We start from the raw sequence: 11,562 nt of genomic DNA, 5'->3' as shown, positions 1-11,562 counted from the left end.
AACAACAACAATCGTAAAAGGATGACAAAATCACAGAATGCCAAATTGTTTTCGTATTATTGTTGCCATTGTTGTCGCTGTTGTAGATGCAGTTGCTGTTGTTGTAGTTGCAGCTGCAGTGGTAGTTGTAGTTGTAGTTGTAGCTGGTGCTGTTGTTGAGCTTATCGTTATTTAAATTAGCATTACAATGCACTCACACTGGCGCACGCACTGCGTGACATCGCAACCATATTGTTGCTGTGGGAACTGTTTGCTGCAGTGCCGAGGAGGAGAGTTTTCCAACTTGGTTGTACTCCCATAACTCCGCAGAGCAGAGCATCGCATCGCATCCCACCCGCTCATATCTGGCCACTTTCTTTGCGATTGTTTAGCAGTAGTTAATACAATTTTAATAGATAAATAATTAAAAAACGAACTAAAAGCACTAAAAAATAAACTCCTACTTTTCTGAACGGTTTAGTTTTAAGAACATATTTCATATTTCATTCATTTCACAAATTTTGACAATTCACCATTCCATTCACAGTTCGAATCGTTGAGTAAACCAGTAACTCACGGCGGGTTTGAATAAGACAACCTTCTAGAAGTGAAACAAAAACATTTATAAATTTCACGCAACAATGCCATAGAAATTGGACAAGGATGTCCGTTGATGGGAGCACACAGGTAAGCACGACTACATAATATATGTCTAAGCAACAATTTGGCAATATCCGCCTTTGCAAACTTCCGTTTGTGCAACCCACATTTTTGGCCCAAAGCTCGATACGAAATCCCTTGGAAGAAGCAAAAATCCACTTTGGTATTATGCAATCGTGCGCGGCGATGAAGTTAGATTGGGCGATCGGAGGGGATTCCCCGAGATGCGATGCCGTACAAATGCCAATACATTATTCATGGTTTCGAAAGCCCTCACATTTCGTCCTCCATTCCCCGAGTTGGCTGCGCCAAACAGGTGTGCAAAATAGCTGACAAATATTTCACGCGTGCTACCGTTTCAAAGCCAGTTGTTCTTACGAAACTCAAATCATGGCAATAATTTTTGATTTTCTGCAATTTTCTTCGAAGAAGAGCGAGATCAGCACTCTTCAGCATCTAAAATCTTTAATAACACAGTGAAAACGGTATAGAAAAGTTCCATAACTTAGCTTGTAGGAAGTGCAATTAACCATTTTCGGTGGCCGTACTAATAAAAATTGGCATAATTATAATAATTTTATCCTAACCAAGTCAAATTCATGCGTGGAAGCATATTTTCTCAGAATAAAAGAAATATAAATAAAAAAATCATCTTTCAATCTAAACATCTCAATTTTACCAATTTTAAGGTAATAAAATAGCTATTCTAGAAAGTGGAATGGAAAAATTTTTTAAAGTAATAGGCAAATATATGTTTTTGTGCTAAAAACAATTAACGTTTTAATTTCATTTTTTAGTTTTCATGTATGTAACAACTAAAGTTAAAGTTAAAACATTTATTGGAGTCGTTTTCAATGTAATGATATATGGCCATCCAACAACGTCTTAGGTGGATGCGGCTGGTGCCTGAAGAAATGTTTCGTTAAGTTTTTGCAGACCCTCCTGCACGGTATTTAATCCATCCTTGAAGAGACCCTACACAGAGAGAAAAGTTGTTAGTTAGAAATTCGTAAATACTTTATGGAAAATACGTATGTAGTGGATAGAATGAGTTTTAAGCGTCTCCACGAAAAATGACTATTAATTACTTAGAACTCGCTTTATTTTTGATATGATTGCTTTATAATTACCTCAACCTTCTTCGCGTCCAACGCCTTCAACTTTTCAATGAATTCGTTGAAATCACCCTGGGCCTTGGTAAGAAATTCTTGGGCAGGATTGGATTCCTCACGGGGGACGCGGGCGGACAGAGCCAACTGAAATCAAAGTGCCACATTGTAGTTTATCTCTGAAAATAGGTCCTGCATCTGTGTGCCAGGACTTTGAGCATTTTACTTACGGCGAACAGGGCGAACACGAGGATGCAAATTGCGAGCTTGGCCATTTTTGTGTTGGTTTTTTGTAACTGCTGCGGAACTCTGAACTAGAGAACGATGACTTGAGTACTGATTGAACCTCTGCCAAACTACTCATAACGACACCTCGTTTTGCGCCGCAGCCGGCCGAATTTGAGACCGGCTTATCGGCACTAGGAAGGCCGAGCGTTTAGAGCTACGGAGCTGACCCGTGATAAGCGTACTTTTTTCCGTAGCATGCTGGAATAGATTGCTTCGCATAACAGCTGAGCGTTTGCTTGGCTCAAGAATGTCTACATTTGTTTAGTCACAGAAGATAACCGCTTTATGCAACCGCCAAATAGTTAATCTCTGTAGGACTTAATGGTATTGCCCTATCCTCGAATCCAGTATTCTAGCACTTGGCCCGTAACAAAGATTTAAATATATAATTTAAGAATATTTTTAATTTGAATTTCAACAAGAAATAATTATGGAATTACCACTGTATAAATTTGGAATATACATATCCTACAATGTGTGCTTATCATTTCAATGGCTCGCATAGCTAAGCTGTTCTGAAGGCCTTTCGATCCAGCAATCGGAATTGTTTATCTACTTTTATTTGTTTTTTTCATTAAAGACCAAATATTTTAATATTTCTGTAAGCATTTTTTTTAGTTAAATATATATTTATATATAGTTAAAGTGAAGAGATAACGCTATAGTCGACTTTCTGTACGAGTAACAGGTATATAGTCAATTTTATTTTATACTATAATTTCCATTTTACCGGCTATCAATGCAAAGCACGTGGCACGTGATAAGGTTTTTTTTAAATGCTTTTGATAAGGCGCCCTACATTCGAAATTATGTAATTGCGCAAAATAAATATTTATAATACCGAGTATTAGAAAATTTGACGAAGCAACCCGGAAATTTCCAACGCGAAGCTAAGTTGGAGAAATGCAAATGCGATTGGACTTGGGCAAACCAAACAACGCTTTCAGAATATTTAGACAGAGCTACTCTTGTAGACTTTGGATATCAAAAACGTAAATTTAGCATGGTGAACTCATCTTAAAAGGCGAATAGAAATAACGAAACACTATTATCAACATAGATGCTGCGGTAAAAAAACTGAACTAACAAAAATAGTGTATTCTGTAGCTCACCTCCAGGGGTTAAAGTAATTTAAATGATGAATTCGCATATTTAGTAAAGAAATTACAGTTCTCTGGTTTTGAAAGCTGAATAGATAAGGGCTTACTGCTCGGAGTAAATCCGAAGATTACGTAATGGTTAAAAGAGGTAATAATAATTAGAATAATAGTCGTGTATTGCCGTATTTTTAGCGTAATCACGATATGATAGCCATATAAAGTGACAATCGGGGTTTTTTATTTGTATTATATTGCAACAGTTTGATCTCTCGGATCAACTCTCGTGTCTTCAAGGGCAATTCATTAAAACAATAAATGTGAAGTGCGATGCTGAAGGGTTTCCCCCAACTTAAGCCCCAAAAGTAGTTAGTCAAGAGTAGAGTTTGTTTCGGGAGCAACGAACTAAACAGCAAACAGAGCTCAAAGTGCACGACTTTATGCCTCGTTTTCGTAATTTTCCCCAGACACAAACAAACCCAATTAAGTGGCAGCACGAGTCAGAAGACCCAGACCAGATACCCAGAACCACTAATAAATTTTCATTTGGCGGAATGAAAATATTTAATTGCAATTTCGCCAAGTGGCTAAAACTTAGCCCCACGGTCTGGTCTGTTGGTTGGTCGGGTTGAAGTTCTCCTAGGGCACCGAACTGAGGATATGCTCCGGCACTGGCGGATGACATTGGGGCAGGGGTGGACCCAACGTGGGGTAGGTTCGCAGACGGAGCAGCTCCAGAATCGTCTGCAGTTCCAGCACATGGGCGTAGTTGCGGCGGACATTCTCCATGAGCTGCCGATGGGTCTTAATCTGCGACATTCTGCGGTGGAAAGAGAACATATGTTTTAAATATAAAACTGTTTGATTTTTGCATGAAATTCGGTAATTAGCCCGAAATATGAGCAGTGGTAAAAATACTTTTTACTGTAGCCAACAGATAGATAAGTTTCTTCTTATTTTCTGATAAGTATGACAGCAACTTTTAAATGCAACATTATATTGGCAACGTACTAGTTTTGATAGCTTTAAAAGTCAACTTTTGCGAATTTAGATGAACTTTTGCTAGCAGTTAGCTGTCCAATTAATTTTGATTACAGTGCTCGGTGACACAGTTTAGATTCTACTGGAGAGGTTATCTTACCGCTCCCGCTGCTCGCGATCCCGCTTGTCCTCCATCATCGTATCGCGCAAAGTGTTTTGGAAAGTGACGTCTACCTTGATACGCTCGATTTTAAAATCGATGGCATGGTTGCTGCGCTTTATCTCCAAGGTCTGTGCTTTTACCGCATCGATTTTGATGTTACTTCCGTTTGGGCACAGATTAGTTTTCAGTTGGGACATATAAGACTTATAAGTGACTTACACACGATCGATGTTTTTCCTGAATACTGCTATCTTTTGTTCGATCACTCGTTCGATAGCTCCGGCTATATACTTCTGACGTTCTGTCTTAACCTTTTCCCAATTGCGAAGGATGTTAAGGAACTCCATTGAAACTTTGCATTTCTCGATGGCATCCAGCATGTACTTCAGATACGCTATATTGGCCTTGTACAACTTGTGTTCCCATTCCTTGAAGATGACCTGACGCCTAAATACTGCCACTCTTTGCATGGCTTTAATCTTCTTATTTCCAGCTTCCTGCATTTATTAAGGTTGATAATTTTAAAAATCACTCATTCTTTGCTATGATTGCTCACCTGAATTTGGCGATTCACATCGTTGATGTCATCCACATGCATGAGAACTGTGTTGGAGAGCTTTGTAAACTGGCCCATAACCGAGACCTCAACTTGACCCATTGTGAGGGTCAACTGGATGGTCATGTTTCTCATCTTTTCTAGCTGAAGCAGGAAAATTCATTGGGGTTACTCCAGCAATATAATATTTAAACTTGCGAAGATTAAGCAGAAACTTTTTTGAAACAATAAAATAATGTTTATGCGTTGTGGAAACATACAAATTTTTTAAATTGCTTCCTTCAAGCAGCATATTTCTTAAGAGTGGAAGGCTTTCCGTAGTTCGTTACAACACTTACGTATGTTTGGATGCTATCTTCGGAATTACGTTGAGTCAGGATCTTGGACTCCTTGAGCGCTGCGAGGTCCTTGTTAAGGACACCCAGGAGGGCTTGGCTGTCGAGCAGCTGGTATCCAATACCCTTCAGTCGCAACTCGCTCTCAGTCTTCTGGCGACGCAACTTGACAAAGGCGTCCCAAGACTTGGGATCCACATTCGGCGGACACTGTTTTGGTTGATCGAACTCGGCGAGATAGTTAAGGAACTCTAGGACGTCGTCGGGCAGAGGAAATGGAGTACGATGACTGGGCTTTCCGCTCAGCTTGTTCGAGGCCTCCATGCAGATGAGTACCGAATTGAAAACCTTACCGGGCAGTTTGGGTCGCTTCTTGAAGAGCTTTGTCATCTCGTGGGTGGCATGTGGAACTAAAGGTAAGAACTGGCTTCGAAACTGTCGTTCGACGGCTCGATCACGGGTCTGCTGAGCCTCCAGTCGCGTCTTTACATCTAGAAAAGCCTTGTCATAGAAATCGAGTAGGTTGCTATACCGCGTCATATAGTCGTTCAACTTGTCGATGTCCTTGCGGAACATGTTGTAGCGTTTTCGCATTTGAACCCTTCCGAAATTGATCTTTTCGAGGGTGAGCATGCGCAGTTGCCCCTGTTTGAGGGCAAAATCATATTTCAGTTTTAAGATCATCAGTTCAGCTACGCGTTGGTTGAGCTTTAAAATCTGGGAGGCTTTGAGGGCCAACGTTTTCTCTTCGTTCTCATGCAGGATTCGAAGGTACTTTCGACGGTCTAGTTCCAATAGATGAACTGCCTCCTCGTAGGCGCGGAAGATCTTCTGCTCCTCGAGATTAAACTCGTGCGGCTGCTTCTTTTGCATGAACTCTGGCTCAGGGATGTCCTTCTTGATCTCCTCCTCCCACAGTTTCTCCAGCACCCCGTCCATCATCACTATGAGAGCCCGAGCCCAGAACTCTTTGCTCCAAAGAAGCAGTCTTCCCTTCTTGCCACCAGTGTCGATTGTCTTTGGCTTTCGGCGGTTTATTGCCTTAACTTCAGAGTCGTCCACTTCCATGATCTGCTTGATTACCTCATCCTTTGCAAGCGATGGAACCGTCAGTTCAGGTGGCTTGAACTGATCCATATTGAGCAGACGCAGCATAATGTTCATATTGTCGTAGATCTTATTGAGCACCACGTTAGTGTTCATCACGCTGTCGATGGTGTCCTGCTTGAGTTGCTGAGCCTCGTGGAAGAGTTTGTTGAACTCCTGTTTGAGCGGATCGTTTAGATAGAATCGGATTTTGCAGTTATAGTTAAACAACTGGTTCGAGGTCACCAGGTTCTTGTCCTGCAACTGAAAAACAGGCGCCATTATGTGCTCGTAGACACTGGGTCCCTCCACCACAAATGGCTTGAGCTCGCGCAATCCTTGAACCACTTCCACGGTCTCCTCCTCGTCCACCTCGCCATCTTCGATGGCAGCAGGCGGACCATGACCGCCTGCGGCCGGAGCAGGCGGTTCCTCCTCCTCGAATGAGCCTAGGGAGAGTCGTAAATGGTCTTCCAGGTCGTAGAATCGGTATTTATCGAACTCTGACATTTCAACTTTCCTCCGCACGGAGAAGCTCTCGAAGTTCGCATCTGCAAAAATGGAGCGAACACGATAGTTAATGCTCACCGCATCGCGGGTTACCAGGCGTAGAATCCAGTCGCGAATCCTTGACTGATCTGCAATGGCACGTTCTAGTGATTCTCGTTCCAAGGCACAAAGTTTATGGGCCTCCTCCGTGAGAGCATCCAGCCAGCGATAGTGGAAGCAGAACTTCTTGAAGATGCCTTGCGTTTTGCCAGTCTTAGAGATATCGTAGTCGATTAGCGCCGTCACCTTGGCGGCAAAGTCCTTGATGATGGTAAACAGCTTTTCGCGCTTTGCTAAGTCCGCCCGGGTGTACTCCTCTTTAACTTCCTGCCGCTGACTCAGTGGCACGAACATATCCACCTTGTGGATTATCTGCTCCACGAAACAGGGAATGCCCTCCTCCGTGGGCAATGGTAAGGCCACGTTTTCACGAACAAAGTCCGCCAGAGAAGGCAGACGCATTACTCGCATGCTCTTGTTGGCCAAAAGGATAATGAGGTATCTGGACATCAATCATATAATATAAATATAGTTTTAAATGAAATTATATCAGATAGTTACTTCGAATTAAAGCATTCCTTCACTCGCAGTATGTACTCCGTTTGCATGCCCAAGTTGAGAAAACGGCAGATCATAAACGGTTTCTTGGCCCGCTTGTGCTGCTTGAAGTGAACAAGGATACCGCCAAGACTCCAGGTGACCAAATGTTTGGTCATGCCGGCACCGAGAATATAGCTGAAGTGCCCCGACTTGGTGGAAGCGATCCATTGAAGTTCATCCTTCTCGTTCAACGCGAACTGGTCAAAGTTCAAAGTGTTGTACTCGGTGGCCACAATCTCGATCAGTGCCCATCGTCCTACAGGCGGCTGGACGCAAAAGAAGCCGTATTGCTTCGGCAGGATATATTCTCGCCTATGCAGACGCTTGTCCTTGCCCCAATTGTAGAGCCAGAGTTCGGTGGCGAAGCCTGGACGCTTCATGCTATGATCCCGATTGATGAAGACCATCAAACGGGGTCCATCGGCCAGCAAGAAGGTGTGTATAAAAACCTGAGACAGTTCCGGCGGGTTCATCTCAAAGTAATGCGTTAACTTGTGCGGCCTGTTGTCCACCTGAACAACGTGCAGCACCTTCATCTGATCCTGGAACACCACCCAGCTGTCGTTGAACTCTATTCCCACCACCGCTGCTGTCTCCATTTTAAGATCGCACAGAACATGCGGCAAGCTGGCCCGCTCGAAGTGAATCAAAACGATGCTGGCATCCAAAGTGCCTACGACCACAAGGGCCAAGCTGCGATGGTTGCACATGGCCGTTGCCCCCGGAACGGACACTTCGCACAGGGTGTTGCCTTTCGCCAGGTCCATCATTGCCACTCCTTCATCGTGCAACACGCAAACGCACTCGTCCTTGAGTCCCTGCACCACTCGAAAGGTAATCACCGGTTTTCCCGTCGGCACCACGGCTTCTAGCGATACTGTCCCATTGCGGTCCACAACCACCTGGTCAATGTGTCCAGGGCGGCGCTCGGCATAGATTTCGCCATTGTTGTTGCTCAGAAAGCGGACCACCTCGTTTAAACGTCCCTCGAATTCCCACTCGAGCTGGATTGAAAGGTGGTAAATGAATTAAAATAATACTAATTGTGTAAATAAACCTGCGATTCTTAAATGGAAATGGAATAAAATATATATTTAAATTCTCGTACTAAACCTACCTTGAAGACACCCGCCTTTTTCTTCACATAGTATGCGGTCGTGCTGTTCCAAATGAGAAATCCGGATTTGTGATAGGTAAGGCCGTGTGAGCGGGGCATTTTTTCCATTTCGGTCACAGAATCGGATTCGGATGTGGGCTGCCATTGTGGCTTCAGGGCAAAACAGGCCACGTCCACTGATAGCAGATGACCAAAATCGTTGGTGGCGTACAGGGTGTTATCCTCGCCGAAGCTTAGGCATCGGTTGCAGGACTTTAGGAACTTCTTGCCGAGCTCCACCTCGGCCACCTTGTACAGAAAGGACTCCTTTTCAACGGTGCAGATTTCGTAGCAAATGATGGTCATGTCCTGCTTGTTCAACTGAATGATGGAAGGCAGGCTGGTGAAGCTTATCACAATGCCGCGTTCCACTGTAGGTACATTGGTAAATTGCTCCAGGACCAAAGTTCCAGTGCGGTAGTTGAAAACGCAGAGGCAATAGTCAGGATAACCGCCCACAGCGATCAGAAGATCCAGCTCCGAAAAACGGATGTCGGTATAGCTCATCATGTGAGCTAATAGGAATGTAGAATTTAATTGATGAAAATCCTCATCCTGGAAACTTACGGGGTATGGAGCTGAACTTCGCCATATCCGGATAGCGGTATATATAGATATTTGGCCTCAGAACGACCTCAGCAAAGGCGAAGAGCGGAAAACGGTTATGGCCAGCAAAACAACTGATACTTAGACCCGTGGACACCGTCTCCGCCTTGAAAAAGGTAACTGCCTTCGTCTGCATATGGACGAACTTCATTGCGTTGCCATTCCGCTGGCACAGGACATCGGGACCCACATTCACAAGGGTGTCCTTGTCCCAAATGTTGCACCAACTGTAGACTTCGTGGTTTTAAATATATATTTGGGGACAATTCACTATAAACTCACCAAACTGTTGATGTTATATTCATATTGGTCCTGTTTCGTTATAAAACTTTGTTTTCCGCAAATAGATTGCCCGATTTTCGACTGGTAGCCAACTAGTTCTGAGGTTGCTAAGTTAATTGTTTTAAAGGTTCCAGTTTGTTTCGTATCCCAGGACAACCTTTGAAACAAGGAAGAGTTGGTTGCCCTTTATTTATCGGAGGGCATTTTTAATAAAATGTAACACATATCGTATTTTGCTTATAATATATGTAATTTAATGTAATGTAATAATGTAATTGTATAAAGCATGTCCTGAAATTTATAATTTTATATTACATTCAACTTTTTATCTATATTAACATTAACTTGGACACTATTTTCTGTACTATCATACTGGCAGCATTATACGCCTAAAACAGCATCAACTTCATCGGATGTGCTACAGGAAACCGAAGCAATTGTTAGTTAATAATAATCAAATCAGAGTCGTGTCATATGACCTATATGGCTAGAAATAATGTTATGAGGGAGCTTTGCCCCCCTACTTAGTCCCCGAATTTCCCAAGCGACAACTTTTTCGACCCAAGTAAAGTGTCTTGCCCACTTTCCCTCAAATGTACAAACAATAAAAGTTCTCGACCATAAAAAGCCAAAGTCTTAGACAAACACTGCCCGAAGCGCAATTATATTTGTTTGTTTTTTTTTCCCTGGCTGAACGTTACTTTAAAATTTGATGCGGCTTGTTATTTTTATTGCCCAGGCGTTATGGTTAATGGGGTTCCTTTTTTCCGACTCTAAGCGGCAATAGGTAATTTTTTACGGGTCACCGGGGTGTCGTTGCTTGTGTTTGCGGTTTTTATTAAATTTCAACCAATTACACAATTTGGTTTTATACATTTTATGTCAACAAGGCAATTGTTTAAAAGTCATTCCTTAAAAATAATTGCTTATTTTTATTGAATAATTGGTAGCTGGGATATATTTACACAATTTGCTAATTTCTCTTTTTAAAATAGACAAAACTAATGAGGCTAAATTAGTTAAAATTGGCTTAAACGCACATAAATTAAATCACTTTTCTATCGATTTATTCCAAGCGGAAAGCAATTAAAAACATTTTAGCACAGATTTTCATTTACATGGGGCCATAAATTTCATTAAAAGCCCAAAATATGTTTAAACAAATTCCAAAAGCCCGGCTCAACGCCGAAAACTAATGGCTAACAACAAATAGAATACATGTTAAATTGGGCCAACAACGGAAATGGTCTTTAGGCCGTTGGGCCAGATTTGTTTGCTGGTCGTATTAAAACTAATTTGCCGGGGTTTACTATTTAAATTTGTTAAACTTTCCGCACTCTAACAAATTAGCTTAAAACGTTTGGAGAGCCAAGCAGAATTTAATATTAATGTGGGGATTTCCCATTCACGAATTTTCCGACCCGTCGAAATAAATGCTAATGAATAAAAAACTGGAAAATCCCAAAGGCCCGTGTGGGTTTGGTTCGGCAAGAAAAAGAGCTCGGGGTGTTTGGGTCAAAAGGACATCCCTACTTTGTTGGTTTCTTGCCAGACGCTTAGCCATCTGCCAGCCAATTGTGTGGCCTATTCAGATGTTGTTGACAAGACGGAAGGAAGGAATTTTCAGCACATCGGCGGCGCAATCTTTTCTACAAAGTTGCCTTTTTTACGACGGTCGCTACCTGTGGAGGATGTGCCATGTCCCATCGTCTTCTTGTTGTCGTCGTCTGGCCTTTATAAAATATTTATTGCCACCATCTGAATGGAGTGGTGGTCTCCCCATCTCATTCAACTTGGGATGCGGATGCGGATGGAGATGCCATTACCCCCCAGGTGGGGTTATTAACATGTTCAGCAGATATGCAAAAAAGAGATTGTGAAAAATTGCTGGATTCGACGACCATTTCTCTTGATGCATTGTAAATGCGCTCCAATGAATTTTCTAGGAATTTATCAGTGGCACGGAGAAAGGAGACTCGTTTTAAAGGCCAGATTTGTTCGACTTAGGAAAATCTAGTTAAAGCGAATATTTTTAAGCAACGGCATTTGAGGTCTTCTATTCTAGGTCTTGAATGCATTATCTGGAGTGGTTTCAACTATAATACTCATTTAAGT

The 11,562-nt window shown here is 42.4% G+C and overlaps 2 protein-coding genes across 4 annotated transcripts; both read right to left on the bottom strand.

Moving 5' to 3' along the window:
• Window positions 1-1,398: 1,398 nt before the first annotated feature.
• Nplp2 (Neuropeptide-like precursor 2) lies at window positions 1,399-2,246 on the bottom strand. Of its 3 annotated transcripts, none has more exons than NM_144173.3 (3): window positions 1,979-2,088; window positions 1,770-1,895; window positions 1,399-1,614 (listed from the first exon to the last, which is right to left on the bottom strand). In NM_144173.3, the coding sequence occupies exons 1-3, from the start codon at window positions 2,021-2,023 to the stop codon at window positions 1,525-1,527; spliced, it is 261 nt and encodes an 86-aa protein (NP_652430.1). In that variant the 5' UTR covers window positions 2,024-2,088; the 3' UTR covers window positions 1,399-1,524. The 3 variants fall into 2 exon arrangements, with proteins under 3 accessions (NP_001287059.1, NP_652430.1, NP_001303387.1); NM_001300130.1 differs by having other exon boundaries at window positions 1,979-2,246.
• Window positions 2,247-3,681: 1,435 nt separating this feature from the next.
• CG17687 (uncharacterized protein) lies at window positions 3,682-9,589 on the bottom strand. Its single transcript, NM_001382040.1, has 9 exons — window positions 9,448-9,589; window positions 9,127-9,392; window positions 8,521-9,074; window positions 7,365-8,407; window positions 5,172-7,305; window positions 4,834-4,977; window positions 4,497-4,774; window positions 4,275-4,436; window positions 3,682-3,953 (listed from the first exon to the last, which is right to left on the bottom strand). The coding sequence occupies exons 1-9, from the start codon at window positions 9,468-9,470 to the stop codon at window positions 3,773-3,775; spliced, it is 4,785 nt and encodes a 1,594-aa protein (NP_001368937.1). The 5' UTR covers window positions 9,471-9,589; the 3' UTR covers window positions 3,682-3,772.
• Between the last annotated feature and the right edge of the window lie 1,973 nt (window positions 9,590-11,562).

Source organism: Drosophila melanogaster, chromosome 3L, assembly GCF_000001215.4.
Source record: "Drosophila melanogaster chromosome 3L".
NCBI classification, from domain to species: domain Eukaryota; kingdom Metazoa; phylum Arthropoda; class Insecta; order Diptera; family Drosophilidae; genus Drosophila; species Drosophila melanogaster.
This window is presented reverse-complemented; position numbering and strand designations above follow the sequence as displayed.